This window comes from Lagenorhynchus albirostris, chromosome 7 (genome assembly GCF_949774975.1).
Source record: "Lagenorhynchus albirostris chromosome 7, mLagAlb1.1, whole genome shotgun sequence".
Classification (NCBI taxonomy): Eukaryota; Metazoa; Chordata; class Mammalia; order Artiodactyla; family Delphinidae; genus Lagenorhynchus; species Lagenorhynchus albirostris.
Window position 1 is genome coordinate 58,494,438 of NC_083101.1, and position 20,985 is coordinate 58,515,422.

Below are 20,985 nucleotides of genomic sequence, written 5' to 3' on the forward strand. Positions count from 1 at the left end.
TCCTGAGAACCATCTGGAAAAGATATGACTTATCTTTCATTTTGTACATAGCTCCTTTCATTTTGTACATAATTATTCATATAAAGTAGGATTTACATAAGAGTTAAAAGATAAACTTTCTTCCTGCCCATTCTAAAATAAACTAGTCACCTTCTGAGCAATTATTTTCCATCAAATAAATCAAACATATCATTATTTGAAAAAAAAAGCAATAAAGAGCAATGTGACTGTTATCATAAATTATTTTTAAAGTTAATAATATATATTCCTAAAGAAGAACAAAGAATTGGGATGATATATATTTGCATATATATATATTTTTGATATAAGGCAATATATATGGTAGAATGAGTAAATCATTTCTAATTTTTTGTATTTGAACATGTAGTTTGGGTATTTCTTTACACTTTGTGAGCCTTAATATTATGTAGTGTCAGGTGTATCTGATTATTTAGACGAACATCAGTCTTTCTTTCTTTTTTTTTTTTTTTTTTTTTGTGGTACGCGGGCCTCTCACTGTTATGGCCTCTCCCGTTGCGGAGCACAGGCTCCGGACACGCAGGCTCAGCGGCCATGGCTCACGGGCCTAGCCGCTCCGCGGCATGCGGGATCTTCCCGGACCGGGGCACAAACCCGTGTCCCCTGCATCGGCAGGCGGACTCTCAACCACTGCGCCACCAGGGAAGCCCCATCAGTCTTTCTTAATTTACATGTCTTGTGTTCTTCATTACAGGCAAGCAAAATGAAAAGATCCTTGTACAGACAAAAAGGAAATCCTCGTAAAACAGCCTTATATATTTGGTATAAGGTTTGCAAAATCCCAAGAACATCATTTTTATTGATTCCGACCAAAGATTCTTATATTTCAAATTATGAAACTATTTTATATGCATTATCATTCATAATAAATTGAGTTGTTCATGTAACAGCAAAGACTCATTTGTAACGCTTTTTAAAAAACTGATTTGGTTGTCACTAGATTCCTACCTTCAGACCTCCTATTCTGTGAAAGTATATGTAGCACCACTTGAAACCTTAATAAAATAAAGAGTGGATACGCTTTTGATGTGTCTATAAAAAGTTCATTCTGTCTCTTTGTATGTAAGTATGTATGTATGAATATATATGTGTGCGTATGCAAAACAGTCAAGTTTGTAAACCATGCAAAATATAATATTAAAGCGTGTCACATTTCTTTTAATTGTCTGATTTTAAGAATTACCTTCTGCAATATTACTTATTAGCCTGCCTGGAATTCAAAGCAGACATACAATACTGCATTGATTTACATGCTTCAGTTTTAAAAAAGGAAATTTTATGGGAATAAGCTATCATCAGTAAGGGACTAAGCAACAGAATCCTAATGCTTTTCATATGAATAATCATGTGTTGAGGAAAAATATGAATTTTATCATCAAAAACCCTGAAAGATTTCAAGTATCTATAGAAAATGAAATGATGGAAGACTTGCTTATATGAAAGGAAATTCATCTTCTAAAAAAATGTAAATTTCATGTTTGCTGATAAATCTAAAAATCAGGTCAATAGAGCATTCTCTTTATAAAATTCAATGTATTCATTTTATACATATCTATGTCACTAGATAAAATGACATAAAAATTTTTAAAATCACATATAAAATGTAAAATATTTTAAAAATCTAAGGAAATAAGTCCATAAAACTGTTCAATTTAAGGTAAATGGTTAATACTAATTATAGAAACTTATTAATAAAAAGCAAACAATAGTATTATAAGCCACCAAACTTTCCATCAAAAACAACCTGCCATATAATACTTTATGCAAAACAATCGTCCCTAGACACAATGAACTCCATTGTGATAAACACAACTATGCTTTAGAGTAACAGTCCCCAAAAGAATTTGAACCTGAGGAAACAAAATACAATTTAGGATTGCAAATATACTTGTGATTATTCCATTGTTCCTAAATTTGTACAAATACAGATTTTCTGTGAATGTTCCAAATTTCCACATGAACTACTTGCAAAGTTAACAACAAACTAGGAAAAAAAAATACGTGACATGAAGACTTGGTCATCAGCAAAGTTAAAACCTGTGTGCTTAAAAAAGATAAAAGTTTGGTCTTTTGCTGCCTCTTTAGTTTGCTAAGCCCTCCTCTGATTATTTTGCAGCTTTCTCAATCTGAATTTCGCTTTACAGCTTTATAATTCATTAAATGGGACCTCATCCAACGCCTTTACCCATTTTTCTCAAGTAGGTTTCCTAACTTCCCTGAATGTCTTTCAATTTTGGAAGTGGGAGAATGGGATCTGTCATTTGGACCCAGTCTGAAAACCAAGGTCATGGCGCTCTACTCCCCCAAATTGGACGCTTGCTAGTATAGAGACTACCAACTATTAAATATTAATTAGCAGGTTTGTTGTTGGTGGGGATAAGAGCTGGCAACGCCTCCTAGTGAAGAAAAGGGCAGAAAGTAAGCAAAGAGAGACACCTACTTGACTGCATGGTTCTTGCTGATATTTCAGCTGTGGAAGCACCCAGGCCTTGGGGAGAGCGTGCAGCCAGACGGAAGTAGTACAAGCTGTTTGGTCTCAGCCCTTGCAGTCTATAAGATGTCCCTGGCTCAATGGTAATCCGTTGCTGTGGATAAGTAACAAGGAACCTTGGTCATCTTCGTTAAGATTTGTGCATATATATATATATATATATATATATATTTTTTTTTTTTTTTTTTTTTTTTTTTGCGGTATGCGGGCCTCCCACTGCCGCAGCCTCTCCCGTTGCAGGAGCACAGCCTCCGGACGCGCAGGCCCAGCGGCCATGGCTCACGGGCCCAGCTGCTCCGTGGCATGTGGGATCCTTCCGGACCGGGGCACGAACCTGCGTCCCCTGCACTGGCAGGTGGACTCTCAATCACTGCGCCACCAGGGAAGCCCAGTGCATATATTTTTATCACACTGCCCAGAACATCAGATTTCTGTAATCAGGGTTATAATGTCATCAAAATATCACAAACATAATCAACAGTGAGTATCAAGGACTCTACTAGGGGAAGTACGTAATGAAGATCCCAGTTTAAAAGGCAAGTTTCTACAACAAATAAGACAACTGTTAAAAAGGAACTCAGGGATCTATCTAACGATGACACAGTTTTCCAAATGCATCAGATAAGAGGGAGTGAGAGGCCCACCACCCACGAATGCATTCAACCTTTAAGTCATGTCTGTTGCAGTGACACTGCCCACAATGGAAACTGACCCCCGCCCCTGACAATGGCTTATGCCTAACATTCCATTTGAAGAGATGTCTAGCTCATCTCCCGTGACCATCTGCAACGTAAATAGGGGCAAAGAAAATATGGCCGGAAGTAACAATGGAAACCAGCATACAGTTCACGTGAGGTTGTTATGAAAGAGATCTGGAATTGCCAAGGCCTGAGGGAATAAAAATCGGATGTCAGTTACTGAAGAAAGATGGATAATGTATATGAAACTATACTGTTACCCTAGGTTGATTCAAATTAATTTTAACACTTCCTTTCTTTGTGAATATGGAACCTACAGCTAGAAAAAAGAAATCACAAACTCTTCTATAACTGTTAACATCATAAAGGACTTTTGAAATAAGGTTTTTTTACTTGAATATGGTAACTTATTTTTATGCTTGAAATCTGCCTTTGCATTTTAGCAAAGATATAGCTATCTATGGGTAGTCAATCTCAGATTGAACATGAGCCTGTAGTAAACCTTAAAATGCATGCTATTATGTAGTCTAGTAATGGCATCAAAAATCTTATAAGGCTTTTTATCGAATAGCATTTGCTGTTCACACAAACAGAAGTCAGTCAAGGGCAATTCAGATATAAAACTAGAGAAAACACCCCTAGGGTGTTCTGGCTTGCAAATACAAAATTTTCAGAAATTTTAGATTTACCAAATAACAAGAAAAAAAGGAATTTCCTAAATAAACAATTGTAAAGCAGAGTAGGTATGCCAATAGTCAAGTATCCATAGTGTTTCCAAAGGACTGGCACTCTCTTTAACTGTTTTTATTTTATTTGTTTTTTAGTTGGGTAATGGTAAGTATTTAAAATAATTTAATGCTAATTTATGTCTTATTACAAACACCAACAGCTGTAACACGAGTACTTTACGTTACATATCAGCACTTCAGTTCTAGAACTTTTTGAGTGATTAATTTGTATCAGCTTTGTTAGCTAAATCTAAAAGCATTGCTTTTAGAACCTGGTCTTTGGAGATTCTGCTCACTTCAAAGAGATGTAATAAAATAGAAGTTTACAGTAGCATATTAATGTATTATAGCATTCAAAATGATGAGCCACAAGTTAATTGGTAACAGTTCATTTAGTATGTGAGTGTTTAAGAAAGGTATTCTTTTTTTAGAACTTAGGGGCTGTTTTGCTTTGTGAAGATATTTTTAAGATAAAGGATGCTAAGAGGTACAACAAAATGGCTTGGTGGATTGAGTTTTCACATAGAGTTTTACCAACTTTTTTATCCTAACGTTCCCCTTAATGGGTTTTACGATAACAAAAGAAACATATTTATTACTATCCCTTTCTGAAAATATTAGATGTATCTTAATACTGATTTATAGAATCTATTCAAAGTATACCCAAGGGCCGGTGTATCCTAATGGTTAAGAAGATAGATTCTGGAAATTGTCTAGATTCAAATTCCAGCTCTACCATTCAGTAGTATGAGGCTCTGGGCAAATTATTTAATCATTTAATTTTTTCCGTGTCTCCATTTTGTTATAATATGTGAAAGAGATTAATAATAGAGGCTGACTCAAAGCACTACTGTAAGGATTGACAATATGTGTGAAACCATTATTATAGTGCCTGTTAATGTATGTGTTAGTTATTTTGATTTTTATTTCTCTTTTCAGTAACTATTAACAATTTCTAGCCTTCCACAATCTGTTATTTTATTTGTGTAACATAAACTATATATATATATATATATATATATGTATGTATTTTCACATTCATAGCAAACAATCATTGGCATACAAACAAACATTTGCTATGGGGCATCTTTCTCTGAAACCAGTTTAGACAAATTCATCTACCCAAAGCCTTGGAGCTCACTTAGTCATGTGTTAACAGTGACTTAAGCATTTTAATGCAGAAAACAAAGAAAGGAAATCCCCAAATCTCAAGGAGTATATTCTTTTACAAGCAGATACTTCCATAAGTAACTTAGAAACCAGAATTAAAAAAAGAAATTTCCAATACAGACAATAGCTGTTTTTTGTTTCTTTTGTCCGAACCCCAGCAAGTCTCCAAATACTCTTTCTGTTTTTTTGGTCAAGCTTCTCTTTTGATGAATAAATCTTTTCCACCAAGGTCCTCTGTAGATATCTGACCTTTTAACAGAACTTGGGCAATTACACAAAATGAGAGCAGTGCTTGGGTGTAGAGAATGACGACGAGGTGAAAAGCACAGTCCTCCTACCTCTTTTCCATGCTCCCCATCTTTGTAGACCAGTTCATAGCTGGCGATGGTGTCTGAACGTGGAGGCGTCCAAGACAGCAAAATACTTGTTTCCGATTCAGGTTCTGCCTTGAAGTTTAGTGGCTGCCCTGGCACTAAAATCAGGGAGGCAAAAGAGTGAGCTCACCATCACCAGAAATATTCAGAAGTTCTTTCATTAACTGTTTAAACTTTTCACTCAGTGTCTGCACGTATTAGCTTAATGGAGAGCTAGGTGCCTTACATTGTCCAAGTTAGCCTGTCAATATAAAGCCCAGTTTTCCCCCTTTAAGGGACAAGAACAATGTTATAAATACTGTGCTTGTTCCTGAGTGGTTTAATATATATGCAAGATGTGGAATTAGCAAATGTAGAATATATCAGTCTCTGAATTCAATTTTAAGAATAATATTTACTTTATAATATCATTGTAAGTAATAAATGTGATGATTTATATAAAGCACTTGGGATAAATATTGCCTAAATCACACCAATTGTTAAATACATAAAAGCTATTGTTCCTTTACAACTGAGTGGGAACTTATTCTCTAACGCTACAGTTTACTTTTAAAATTATTTCCAATTAGGTTTATAAAATCCCACCTCTACTCCATTAACAAAACCTACAGGCAAGCAGAATCATTAGTATTTTTTTCTTACCAACCCAAGTTTTAAAAAGATGTAAAAAAAAAAAAAGAGAGAGAATTTAAAAAACAATTCTTTCTAATCGCTAATGACTTTAATATGAGTTAATACACTAGACACAATATAAATTTAATATTGTCCCTAGTGAGATGGAGCTAAATTACTACACAAGTTGAAAAGTGTATAGAATACACTTATTATCACAAATATAGGAACTTAACAGAGGTCATCTATAATTCTCGTATTAGTCATGTAATCCATGCAATAGACAATTTGGAAAAGCCATATATCATATGTAATCAAGAATGGGACATCAATCCAGTTGAAAGCATCTTACCCAAATGTTGAATTAGAATAAATTTTACTAACCCCAACCTCCTAGTTAGCAACTAATCCCACGAGGTCCTCTATCCATTATACACAAGGCTAATGCACTTCAGGGCATCAGTAGCACAGCTACTCTTACTTACACTGTTCTCAGCCAATGTCTACTCTAATTGGTTGGTGCCCATGCCTTAGCGGCCATTAAATATTTTGATCATTACCCCGGATATTGCGGCATGTTTCAAAGTGCCATAGCTGAACATATGTCCATATTCCCACAAGTTCACATGAGAATTCCATGTATATTTGTAAAAAACAAGAATAATACTTCACTCCAGAGGGGAAAAGAACATCTAAAGTATTTTTGGCAAATAAGCATGAACATTCAAAAACATATACAAATAATATAACTTGTAGCTGATGTATGACATCAATTTCTTAAACAATACCTAAAGCATCATTTTCACCATAAAGAAGGTCTTTGGAGATATAAAATGCATTACTTTCTTTTCTTTCTATAGTCATCTCTCTGTAGCATGATGAAAAAAATGCCTTTTGTTTAAAAAAAGATTAAAATCTAAAGGGGTCTACAATGGTTTCTGGAATCAATCCCTAATCATCATTTCATTACTCTGGTCTGTTAACCTGTGACTGTGTGTGTGTGTGTGTGTGTGTGTGTGTGTGTGCGTGTGCGTGTGTGCGTGTGTGTGTGTGTGTGTGTGTGTACACGTGCACACACTCATGTTTGGACTGATGCTTAAGGCCACCAATAATCAGTGCTTCTAATTTCATTCATCTTCCTTTCTCTCCTTCCGTATCACAGACCTTGAGATACTCATTAATTTGATGCCTCCAGGAACATACTTTCTGAACTATTTTTTTTTTAAGTACCTGCCCAGTGGGTGACCTAACACAATCATTCAGACTGAGAGGTGAGAGGTAGAGACAAAAGAAGATAAAATATCAAGAGCAAGAGAAGGCAGAACAGAGGGAAATAAGAAAAACAATCAGGCAAATAACAAAACAAATAGAAAATGCATTACTTCTAAAAAGAAAATACCAATAGCACAGGTAGGAGCAGCGATGGAAGCCAAGAATGATCAGACAGATGGGGAAATTATGATTGGATTCTAACATTCAGATCATGAAAGGTTTTCTCAGCCTAAAAATACACACACCTATGCATATGTATGCAGTCACTGCTTTTTCTCTAGTTTTATTCCCTTTTTCTTTCCCCAACTTCCACACATCTGGGAAAGAAGAACACCTTGTTATAACTTCTGACTTAAACCAAACCAAATAAAGTGCTGTCAAGAATTAAAAACATGGACAGTGTTGAAGGGCTGCTCTCAGGATAATAATTGCTTGTTACGTATTTCCTCCCTGCTAAGGCTAATAATAAATTGAGTGACAGTGATTGAAAACATTGTGGGAATCCAATTAACTTTTTCTTACTTAAAACTGTTTACTCTTTTGCTTTTAATTTGTCTCAAACAAATTCCTGGTAAGTCTCAATGTTTCATCCTTGTTTAGGGCCACACACTTCCTTTAATTCTCTAATTCTCTTTGGTTCTATTCAGAGCCCTCTCCTTCTAAATAATGAAATAGCTACATCAAAGCCTCAGAGGGTGTACTGTCCATTTTAGTTTGGGACAAAGTAAGTAGGAAGTGGCCACACGACTGGATGGTGAGTCTCTTCGAATAATACAAAGAGGGTTCTCCTCCTCTGCTTTCAACATCTTCTTCTTTTGAAGTGGTCTGGAGGGGAATTTAATAGATTTTAAACTTGTGGTCAAAACACCAATGCCTAGAGGTGCCGGGCAGATGACTTAGATGAGTGCAGAGGCCATGCGGGCCCAGGGTCAACAGGGGAGTGCCTGGGCCACCAGAAGGAGTCAGTGATGCTCAGAGCCAGGACACAGCTGCCTTGTGGAATGTGGGTCCAGTCTTGCCCAAGCTTCTGATTTTTCAGCTGAAGTTGATAATGAATCTTCTAGGTAAAATCTTTTCATTTTTTACAATCAGAAATAAACTGAATTAGTTGAAATTAACTGAAAAACACTGTATTAGGCAAAATGTGTCTACAGGCAACATCCAGCATAAGGACCAGGGCTTTAAAAGATCTTTTTATTATATCAGACTCTATGCCCATACGTGTCTTAGGGGTGACGTTACTCAGACTTTCTTGGGAATTGTGGATTCACCTAAAGATGTTGCTTCCTCAGGATCATTTAGTCATTACTGAAACAACCACAATGAAGCTGAGGCTTCAAAGGAAAAGAAAAAAAGCTGTGAAATTAACGCATTTATTTATACATTCCCCAAACATAATAGTCCTAATGATCATAATATATGTTCACTAGAAAACACGTTAGTGGACTCCAAACTGTCATATTTATTTTGTCTGTGCCACTTGGAGACACAGGGAATACTTCATCATCTGTCAGTTAGATTTTTATACCAAATACTGTGGCTACAAAGGTTCTATTAACATTTATATTTGTTTTCTCATATCCCTTCTCCCTCCTTCCCTCCCTCCCTTACTGTTTTCCTCTCACTCTCCTCATCTCTATAGATAGAAAGATAGATAGGTATAGATATTTGTATGTATATATATTTAATGCTCTCACAGTCTTGACACCTCAAACTTACTGACATTCTTTTATCTTCACTTACTTCATGTTTTTCTCTATATATTTTATTTAAGAGCTTTTCTGTGCTATAGTATTTTCCTCATCAATTAACCAAAGATACATTTTAAGGAAAAATCTGAGATTCTGGAAAACACACGGGAGAATAAAAAGAACCCATCCAGAAACCTTAGTGCAATCATCTACATTAAAAAAAGACGTGTTAATGTTGACCATAAACCAACAGAATTTAGATGTGGAAAGAGGAAAGAAAAGTAGGAACACAAATTTTTCTTTAAAATTATATTTAAGACATCCTTATATTTGGTAAAGTGGTGTTATTATACCCTTCTTCTTGATTACTTATTTAATGTCCACAAGGAAATACAAATATGAGCTATCAATTCCCTAAAATAAGATTATAACCCCATTGAGAAATGGGAAATATTAGAGCAGTAATACTAGTATACTCCATATATATGAAGGCAACTCACAGAGAATGGAGAATGAGTAAGAAGCGAGAAGAAAATCTGCATGTCATCTGAACTCTGATGATATTGGAAGAAATCAATATTTGACTAAATTTTAGGGAATATCTCTGAAGAGAAAGGGGTTAGCACATATAAAATGGCTAAAAAACAATTTCACCTCACCATAATATAAATATGAAACGTTACCAAAAAGACTAAAAAACACATTATTACTAAAATGTCTAGTGCTCTAATAAGGTACATATTTTAAAATGTATCTAGCATATTGACAAATGATAATAACAACAATAAAAGCAACAGCCAGGATTATAGTGGCAGTAAAACAAAACAAAACAAAATTCAAACAAGGAGTCTGATTTGTAAGTGCCGAAGATATATCATTGACAAAATAAGTACTTAATACACAAGCACCTGCACAAATCTTACTCTCAACTGTCATTAAACATCAATAAGAAAAAGTTAAAATTTTATTACAGTTGTATTTACAACCAGCACTCCTTTACTCATTGCTAAAACTATTTAGAGAAAGAATTCAAATGGGGCTCATAATTTTTGCTGTTGGAAATCAGTCTTTTCTAGTTTGCTTATATACGCCTGTTGATATATAGTAATGAAATGGTTTATAAAGTACTGGAAACCTAAAGCGCAATGTCTCTAAAATGTCATAGTTTTATAACAATTTTGCTTCTTCAAAATGTTTAAAGTTGATGCTACTCATTAATATTTATTTATTAAATGTGTATAATTATTTTCCTTCCAAAGACCTATACTATTAAGGTGTGTACATATAAATCAGTACTTTCCCCAAGAATCTATTAAATGCATAGAAGAATTAGAGGTAAGATATGTTTTCTAAAGAAAGTACAGGAAAAAGACACACATTGGGATTTAACAGCTTTAGAATGCCTCCAATTAGCAGGAACAACAAGCAACATTTATGTTAGTGCATTAGGTTTAAGATGTTAATTTATTACATTTCCTTATCAGAGTTTTATTTGTACTTCTTTTGTAAAATACAGTTACCCTATGTTCTTATTATAATTACGTACAAGAGAAAACTATATGAGACATCCTTCCCGAATGTGTTTTTTCATAGCAGAGACTTTTTTCTAGCACAACATAAATACTTCCCATGTCAATGGCCATATGGTCCATGTATTTCCAAGGTGAATTACTTGCAAGTCACTATAATGCCAGAAGTTAAAGCTATGGAAAACTTGGAAGATTAACCAGTATTTCTAGAAAATAATCATTTTAACCAAAATCTTTTCATATTTAAAACCATGTAAAGATTACTTAATATTTTCATCTGTACTAATATTCATAATTAAGGGGATATATTACTGACTATAACATAGATCATATTTTGACTTTCTATATTACCAGAAATATACAAACTTACATCAATCCTCCATTTATATCAATACATGTGACAATAATTTTAGATAAGATCAAAAGTAATAATGTCCCTCTTAAACTCACTTTATTTCTAAATACTGTTTCTGCACAGTCTGATTTTAAACAAAAATAGGAATATTACTGTCAGGGAATTAAAGATAATAAAATGAAATGTATACCTTTTAGATAAAGTAGACAAAAAAGTGTATCTCTGTGTATATGAAATTAAACTATTTGAGAAGTTCATGCATGTTATTGATCAGTAAATTTTTGTAGGTTTGGAAAAGATAAAATTGTAGTGAGAAGAATCATAAACTTAAATCTTATATAGTCTAACTAAAAGAATCTTTCATAATGGTTTTATGTCTTTGTCTAGCAGTGATCCTATGAATCAGCTAGTCAGGAGCAGCTCAGAATTAATTATATCAGAACTAACATCATTGTATTTGGCAGGTGTCCACTAACATCAAATGGCCTTTGTTAATTAAGCCTAGAGAACAGATCAAATCATAGTGCCATTTTGGAAGGTTTTCTTAGCCTATTGATCTCGGCAGGCACAAGTCATTATGTCATTATATATCTTCTCAATCAATGGGTATTAAAATTACAACTATTATGGAAGGTTCTAGGAAATATCTTAATGTAAAAAAAGTTAAACAGAGATTGAGAACAGCTATTTTAATGCATCTGTGATCCATTCATCTAGATTTGTTTTTAGGTCCAGAGTCCCTGGATCACATTAACTCAATTGCTCCTGTCATAATGTTACCTTCACTGAGTTATGATTTATGTTACATTATGTCCCCTGGTAATACAGAAAAACAAAATATGATCTATTTAAACATCAGTTCTGTATCTTTCATTAAAAAGTGACTGAAAGCATTACTGTCATTTCATGTTCTGAATATAAGGATTCTCACGATTCTCAAGGATTCTTATGTTTTGGTTGAATTTAGTTTCAGTAACTATTTGGTTTCTTAGATAGCTAAATCCTTCTGTCATAAGAATATAATATTATGAAACGCTACAGATTTGTATGTTTAAATTTGTAGTTAGAAAATTAAGAACCAAACTTAGTGACTGAGTATGATAACGTTCTATAAAAAAGGTATTCCTTCTACTTCTTAAAAAATTTTTTTTAATGTCTAAATGGTTTAATGTACTTCTGCACTGGGATAACCTAATAGCCACCTCAAGTATTTCAGATGTAAATCATATACAATTCTTTTTTTTTTTTTTGCGGTACGCGGGCCTCTCCCTGTTGTGGCCTCTCCCGTCGCGGAGCACAGGCTCCGGACGCGCAGGCTCAGCGGCCATGGCTCACGGGCCCAGCCGCTCCGCGGCACGTGGGATCTTCCCGGACCGGGGCATGAACCCGTGTCCCCTGCATCGGCAGGCGGACTCTCAACCACTGCGCCACCAGGGAAGCCCTCCTTTTTTAAAAAAAATAAATTTATTTATTTATTTTTGGCTGCATTGGGCCTTCTTTGCTGCACGTGGTCCTTCTCTAATTGTGGCGAGTGGGGGCTACTCTTCGTTGCAGTGAGCGGGCTTCTCATTGCGGTGGCTTCTCTTGTTGCGGAGCACGGGCTCTAGGCATGCAGGTTTCAGTAGTTGTGGCACACGGGCTCAGTAGTTGTGGCTCACGGGCTCTAGAGCACAGGCTCAGGAGTTGTGATGCACGGGCTTAGTTGCTCCACAGCATGTGGGATCTTCCTGGACCAGGGCTCGAACCTGCATCCCCTGCATTGGCAGGCAGATTCTTAACCACTGCACCACCAGAGAAGTCCCATATATAATTCTCGAATAGAGGTATGAATACATGACACCCTGTGTTTGCTGCCTCTATTTATTTATTGAGCACCTAGTGGGCACTAAAACCTAGTAGGCACCAAAAAATAAGACATTAGCAAATTATTAATTTAAAAGATAACGGTGCTTAAAGGTATCTAGAGTGTCCACTTAATGACCCAAAGGAAGTTCCTGAATCTTTTTACCTTCATCGATCCTCAATTTACTCATTGGCAAATGAGATAACTCCACATCTACCTAATTGAGCAGTAAGAATTAATACACCTATTAGCAGAGTTTCCAGCACCTGGCAATTATTATGATGGTGATTATATATTATTGAAGTTATAAAATATTTCTATCCGTTATCTAATCGATAGCCTTGTTACGGTTGAAGTGTGTCCCACAAAATCTCATATGTTGAATTCCTAACACCAAGAATCTGAGAAAATGACCTTATTTGGAAATAGGATTGTTGCAGATGTAATTAGTCAAGATGATATCATTAGGTTAGACCCTAATCCATTATGACTGGTATCTTATAAAAAAGGGAAATTTGGACGCAAGAGACAAGCGCTTAGGGAGAATGCCATGGGACCATGAAGGCAGAGATCAGGGTGATGCTCCCACAAGCCAAGGAACAGCCAAGACCACCAGCAAACCACCAAAAGCTAGGCGGGAGGCCCCGCATCTCCCTCACAGCTCTCAGAAGGAACCGATCCTGCTGACACTTCGTTCTTGAACTTCTAATCACTAGAACTGCAAGGTGATAAATTCCTGTTGTTTAAGCCACCCAGTAAGTGGTATTTTGTATGGCAGCCTTAGAAAAAAACCCACTACCACTAAACTCTATAAGGTGGTTATTATTTTAGATGAGAAAACTGAAGTTCAGAGAGATGAAGTAACTTGTCCAAGGACATGGAGTTAAAAATGGTAGTTTGGGATTCAAACCCTGGTTATGTTACTCCAAGATCAGGGATTTTTAAAATATCAAAGCTGAAACATCCGAAAACCTAAAAGTGGAGTATAGGTATACACTCTTCCTATATACTTTCTTATATGCTTTAATGGTTATGGAGCTGCTCAAATAGTATAATAAAAAAAATAATCTCTTAACAGTTGACTACTTTCAGTCAAGAAAAAGATTCACTGATTTCTACATTTTCCGATGAGAAACTTATGGAAAAATTAATCTACAATATTTTTATGCATATTAATATAACAAATAAATACAAAAGAAATGAAAATGCCCAATAGGGAAGGTATATGGATGATTTTCACTATAATTATGATAAAACACTCTGTACTTTTTTGATATTAGAAAAAGGGATAAATCCATGAACAAACCAATAAGAACCAAATAACAGTATGAAAATAAAATGAAGCCAGGCAAGCTGTAAACATGCTCTGAGACTCCTAGTAGCCAACGGCAAATAGGTAAACGTCCTCAGCCACAAGATTCACGAAGCCCACAACATAAAAACAAGTCAGCGGTTAAACGTAAGTTTATCTAGTTCTGACACCTGAGAATATTCATTAACTCATTCCCAGAATTACCTATGAGTTATGACTACAGATTATAGATACCATCTCCAATAACACGGTTCTTACGTGGATTCTCAGAACAAACGAAGGGCACGCCACCAAAACACTCACAGGTTAATGCAAGTTTAAGAGGTACCAAGACAATAGGGGTCAAATGAATAGCTCTCAGATATTCAAGAATAAATGTAAGAAGACAGCCGCTATGTTTTATTCCCATCCCAGGACAAAACTGATCACTTTGAACCCAAGACCAGAGAAGTCTGATATCCTCTTATGAAAATAAAACTACGGGAAAGGCCAAGTATTTCTTCATAAAATAGTTTGGCATCTGCTCTAATACCCAGGAAAATGGGTGAATAAGGCCCCAAAGTTTGATCTTAGATCTTGGTAACTGTCTTTCTTTATCCCTGAGGCCATACAAAGAAAAAAAGAAAAGAACATGAAGGGAATATTCATTTTTAAGCAAGTTGCTTCCTGGCAAATATAAGCCATTTAAATATCCAAGGTCCCCTGACAAATCGTTTTATTTTTAAATTTATCTTGAACCATCCACTCCTTCACAAATTAGATAAATTTTGGGACTATTCTATCGGAGTTGCTAACACAAAGAAACATAGTTCTTCTATTCTCAAAATGCCGCATGGGGGATGCATTTATCCAACTCCTGCAGAAACTCTTCAAGTCATTTGGGTACAAATTAAAAAGAAAGGATGCTACACATAGGGGTACGAGAGTAAGAGGTACAAACTATTAGGTATAAAATAAGCTACAAGGGTATATTGTACAACATGGGGAATATAGCCAATATTTTATAATAACTATAAATGGAGCATAACCTTTAAAAATTGTGAATCACTATATTATACACTTGAAACCCATGTAATATTATACGGCAACCATACTTCAATTAAAAAAAAAGTATGCTAAATGCATCCCCCTTCTAAAAGGACTGTATTATTTATAGTCTTTCAGTGTCCATGCCTGCTCCTTTCCATATGCCTAACTCCTTACTTAGAAACTCTAAATCTCAAAAATTAAAACATACTATTTTGTGCTTTGTTTCTGTCCTTGCCATTTCTTAGTACCAGCTCCTCCCTTCTACCCTACTCCCCATCCAGAACCACACTTACCTCCTGTCTGAGTGATGACTTGTATGTCACTTGAAAGAGGACCATCTCCAATTGAGGTAAAAGCCAGGACTTTGACAGAATACGTTTTCTGGGGCACTAAGTTGCCAATAGTAGTGATTTGGCTGTCAGCTACATTGTGTTTCATCCAGTTGTTAACATGCTGAGTGGGGTCCATTGTATAATAAACTCGGTATCCTTGAATCTGTCCATTTGGCTCTTCGGGTTCCTTCCACTGTACCAAAATGGTGGTTGAACTCAACATCCGCGCCTGGACATCCCTGGGGGCACTGGACGGTGCTTGCTCTGAGGTCTGTGTTAGCACGGGCTCACTGGGAGGCCCCCGCCCAATGTTATTGACAGCAACAACCCTGAATTCATAATCTGAGTAGGGACTTAGTCCAGCGACACTGTAGCGTGTGGTCGCCACCCCATCAATTTCTTTGTAAGGTTCTTCAGAATTTTTAGGTTTATGCTGAATGATGTAGTAAGAGACAGGCTCAGGGTTCCCAGAGTCCCATGTCAGTGTGATGCTTGTAGCTGTGCTCTCAGTCACGACAGGAGTTCCTGGAGGTTTGGGTAAGGCTTACAGGGAGAAAATAGAAAGACAGCGAATACCCATCACTTTTAAGATATCACAAGAATCCATAAACTCTGCTATTAGAATGACAGAATTATGTACCTAGTAAAGATTTAATTAGATGAAATCATAGCAAAGGACGGTTTTCTAAGTGGTCAGGAAGTACAGTAGGACATGCTTAGGTGACAAATCTCAGTTTACTAGAAGTGTATTATAGCATTGTATTTTTGGGCTTGTATCCAAATCCACCACTTATTAGCTATGAGATCCTGGATGTGTTGCTTAACTTCTCTTTGCTTTAGTTTTCTCATGTGAAAAATAGGCAAAATTGTATTACTGGAATTGTACTATACAGTTGGGTAACAGTATTTCATGAGTTTACGGTGAAGATTAATGAGCTAATCCAGTAATGCTCTTAATATGTATCTGGCACCCTCAGAAAACAGTAGTTCCAATTATAACAATTATTATAACCACAAGCTTGGCGCATGAGACCCTTGCTTCAAAAAAATGATATAACTAAATGCCAATAAACATTGAAAAGAACAAAATTTTAGATATAAAATGAAATGGTATTAAATTGCTGTAAAAGAAGAGTATCCATTTTGTTTTCAAGACGTAAGACATAAGCAACATTACTATATATTTTTTAATAAATAATCTGACCAATAATTTTAAGGTCATAAAGAACAGTAATTTCAAATCAATCAATTTCAAATTCATGCTTTTTACTTAATATTCAAAATATGCTGAAGGAGCTAAATTAAAGTCTATTCACAAATCACTTTTTAAAGTATTTCATTTTATTGTCATAATATGTATTCTATATCCAACATCAGTAATAACAGATTACAGCTACATGACAAACATTTGCAATTAAATCTATATTTTAGAAAGCTCGTTCATTCTTTTTAGCAGAAAAGCACAACTCAAAATGCTACTAATTAGGGCTTCCCTGGTGGCACAATGGTTGAGAGCCCGCCTGCCGATGCAGGGGACACGGGTTGGTGCCCCGCTCTGGGAAGATCCCACATGCTGCGGAGAGGCTGGGCCCGTGAGCCATGGCCGCTGAGCCTGCGCGTCCAGAGCCTGTGCTCTGCAACGGGAGAGGCCACAACAGTGAGAGGCCCGCAAAAACAACAACAACAACAATGCTACCAATTAAGCATACAAATCAACACCGGTGGCCTCACCTGGACAGTGATTCCGAAAGGTCGTGATATTAAGGAAGAAAGGAGAGTTTCACAAGCTGAATTTTTAGAGAAAACTCAGAAGGTAACACTCATATAATCAGCTCCTTAGTCCTCCTCTTTTCCTTGTCAACTTAAAGGCAAAAAATACAACACTCCCTACAATGGTAACTTTTCAAGATTAGCAAACTTGTACTTAATTAGTGCTATATCCCCAATACCTAGAACACTGTCTAGTCCTGAGTAGGTTTTTAATAAGCACTGTGAACTGACTACCTGAATAAATGAGTTCTTTCTCTCTTTAAGGTGCTTTTTGTTTTGATTCACTTTTTGCTTTCAAGATCCACCCTTATGTTTGTGGTGGAGGGGGTATAGGGAAGGAGCAAGAGTCAGGAAAACAAAGAAACTGAACAAAATATTAGTTTAGTGTGACTCCTGCGTTTGAATTCTTGAGGGTCTTTAGTAAACCTTCAAATATTTAAAGCTGAAATGGTTAGTATGGGAAACACGATTCAGTATTTGCAGATTACTCTAAGAACCATGGAATGATAATATTTGGCCAAGGGATTTCGTTGAAAATAATAATAGAAAGACATTTGTTTCAATATTCTGGCCTGGCATTTTTCAAGGAAGTGTATGATCTGAATTTCCCCTAGATGTCTTTCTGTATTCTTAAGGCAAGTAGAAATATTGCTAATTAAAGATGTGTTTACTGATATTTAACAGATACTCTTAGTTTCGCTAAGTCACACTGATTATGCAGTACAGGTTTTGTATCTGTAATGTATGGAGAACACTATGCCTAATACCATAATAATATGCAATAAAACATTACTATTTTAAATGACTGCTGAAAATGCTGTGTACCTTGTCTTATGTCACATTATTGATCTTATATGGTATACATTAGGTATATGCACTTGGTCGAAAATATGACACCGATTACAATGTGTCCTGCATTTTTTTAGGATCACACTTCCTAGAAGGGGAAGACAACTTGTTTCATTTTGCAATAGTTCCAGACATTTGCAGGAACCTAAAGTCACCCTCAGACTGACTCATTTTGTGCAAGTTTTCTAAAATTCTATAAACACTGTATAAAAACAACTGGTACCCTCACACACTCATTTTTTACCCCCTTTGATTCAAAAGTAACCATGGAATATAGTACTTCGGTTATAGTCAGTACACTTATTTCAAGAAAAGAATATTTGTTGAGCACTTCGCTTATACGAGGTGAGAGCTAAAACAGAATATAATCACACTTGCATTTAGATTTTTTTTTTTTTTTTTTTTTTTTTTGCGGTACGCAGGCCTCTCCCATTGCGGAGCACAGGCTCCGGACGCGCAGGCTCAGCGGCCATGGCTCATGGGCCCAGCCGCTCCGCGGCACGTGGGATCTTCCCGGACCGGGGCATGAACCTGCGTCCCCTGCATCGGCAGGCGGACTCTCAACCACTGCGCCACCAGGGAAGCCTTGCATTTTGATTTTTAATGGTAGGGTCTATCAAAAATTTAAAGCATCTATTACTAGACCACGTTGATTTCAACTCTCTTTTTTTTTTTTTTTCCCTTTGTCTTCTGGAATTTTGAGCATTTATTAACACTCACTTGGATTTTTTTGTCATGTGCCTCTTCTCAAGGTTCTGGATAAATATAAAACCTGTACACATCATTCCGACCGTAACGGCTGACTATGTCGAGCATGCCTCCTCCTGACCTGTTAGTGCCTGAGCCTGGCCTTTAGTTAAATATTTTGATGATTATCACGACTTAGGCTGTCAGTACTTTTAAGAGAGAATGTGCCTACCTAGATATGTGTATCTTATGTGATACCACAGATATGACTGGACTATGATATCTGAAACACTGACCAATAAATTGATACATTTTAGAATTCCAAGGACGGACTTTGTAGAGGCATTAGTCAGCTGACTTGAGGGTACCCAGATCCTCCAAGCATGAACCACTGAGCATACCTTTGACAGTGATCTGGGCTATTGCTTCAATGACACCCAGTGTCGACATAGCAACACAGGTATAATTTGCTGACTGTCTTACATCATTCAGTTCTAGGACATTTCTTCCTATTGGCATATCATCTTCAGGTGTCAGATCTTCTGCCCCCAACATCCACTTCACATAAGGCATTGGTGACCCCACAGCGACACAGGTGATATTAACACTTCCACCTGGCATGATTTCGTGATTAGTGGGTGGGATAGAGAATCTTGGTGGGACACGGCGAACTGGAACAAAACACAAGGGAAGATGATAAAATATACAAGGCAAGAAAAAGCGGCTTGACTTAACACATGACATGCACTGTACAGACACAATTAAACAGTTGAAACATATTGTGGACTGTCCAAAAACAAAACATGTAAAACTGTGAATAATACAGACCATACAAGTATGGTGTGTGTATACACAGAAAAATTTATTTAGTTTAGTCATTGATATCTTAGATACATTCATACAAAAGTTGATTCAGACCTACAAGGGCCCCACAAAAAAACTATCTACAAACTAACAATACACAAACGTCATGCATAAGATAAACACAAAAACATATACATGCATGCATATAACAAGGATTCTATGCATGCATGTATATGCAGGAAAGGGGGCTGGAAGGTCACCAGCAGGTTTATCTTGAGTATCAAAACCAGCTTCAGTGCTGTGCTCTTCCAGGTGATGTGAATGTATGTGCGGGACCACACTGTCACATCCCAGTCCTGGGAAACATCATCTAGAGTACACTGAAAGTGCAGTTTATTTGCTTTCAGACTCAGAATAGATGCAGCCTCAAGACCTCACACTAACACTGGAACAAACACAGAAATATATATACATATTGATTTACAGTCACAGAAGAAGAAACAAAGCCAATGCCAGTAGAGATACTGGATTGGGTCATGCAAGGCATGCACAAGGTGAAGTCTCGGGGCCGTGCTTAGGACGATGAGAGAATGGCTGGAATCCAAGAGCGCAGTAGCAGCAGAGGAAATAACAGGAAGAGAACTAAACATGAAGGGAGGAGGGTTAAGTACGGTGATTGAGACAGCGATTTAAGGGAGGATAGGGTTGAAAGTAGGAAGATATTAGATGAAGCTAGGTTGTCAAAGGTAAGGATTGCAAATTCAGGAAGGGAGCTGAGTAGTTCACATTCAGGATTCCATTCAGTTCATATCTGTGGTAAAAAACAACATAGATGATGAAAACAAAAATCTAGTATGAGGCTTTTTACGCCTACATTCAAATTGAGTGACACTGGATCTAAACCACACAGTGGGACATGACACGAAGAGAATAAGTCATATTAAAGCAACACAACACGGAAAAAGAACAAGCAATTACAGTTCAGTGTTCCTGCTTCAGATAATCTGCATGTTTATGTGTGTTTAAGTACATGTGTCTTGGACAGGGTACAAGGAGAGGGTAAGAGACAAATAGGATTCGTCTTGGGCTTTTATTGGCAAAACATTACAACACGAGCATTTTACATTAAGGGCTAGTCATTAGGAGCATACCTTAAATATGGCTAATAAAGTGATTCTTAAAATTATAAATAAGTTAATAAACAAAACAACCTCATAACCCCAAGATAATAAGTAAATAATTCTGTCTGTCAACTTTTTGGCTGTCCTTCAAGATGAGAGAAACCTCCGTGGATTTGAGAGGGCTTGCTGCAATGGCCTCACGGGTGAATGACAGGCAAAGGAGAAGTAAAGAGAGAGCTAAGCATGCCTCCTGCAGCCACTTCACAGGTTACACAAAGC

At 36.5% G+C, this 20,985-nt stretch overlaps 1 protein-coding gene across 1 annotated transcript in view; it reads right to left on the reverse strand.

The window, feature by feature from the left end:
* PTPRD (protein tyrosine phosphatase receptor type D) overlaps window positions 1-20,985 on the reverse strand; it is a 523,277-nt gene that overhangs the window by 173,619 nt on the left and 328,673 nt on the right. The window contains exons 8-11 of the mRNA XM_060153475.1: window positions 19,183-19,452; window positions 15,437-16,018; window positions 5,465-5,598; window positions 2,480-2,624 (exon numbers count right to left, since the gene is read on the reverse strand). Coding sequence (XP_060009458.1) covers window positions 2,480-2,624; window positions 5,465-5,598; window positions 15,437-16,018; window positions 19,183-19,452 — 1,131 coding nt within the window. The remainder of the gene's footprint in view (window positions 1-2,479; window positions 2,625-5,464; window positions 5,599-15,436; window positions 16,019-19,182; window positions 19,453-20,985) is intronic.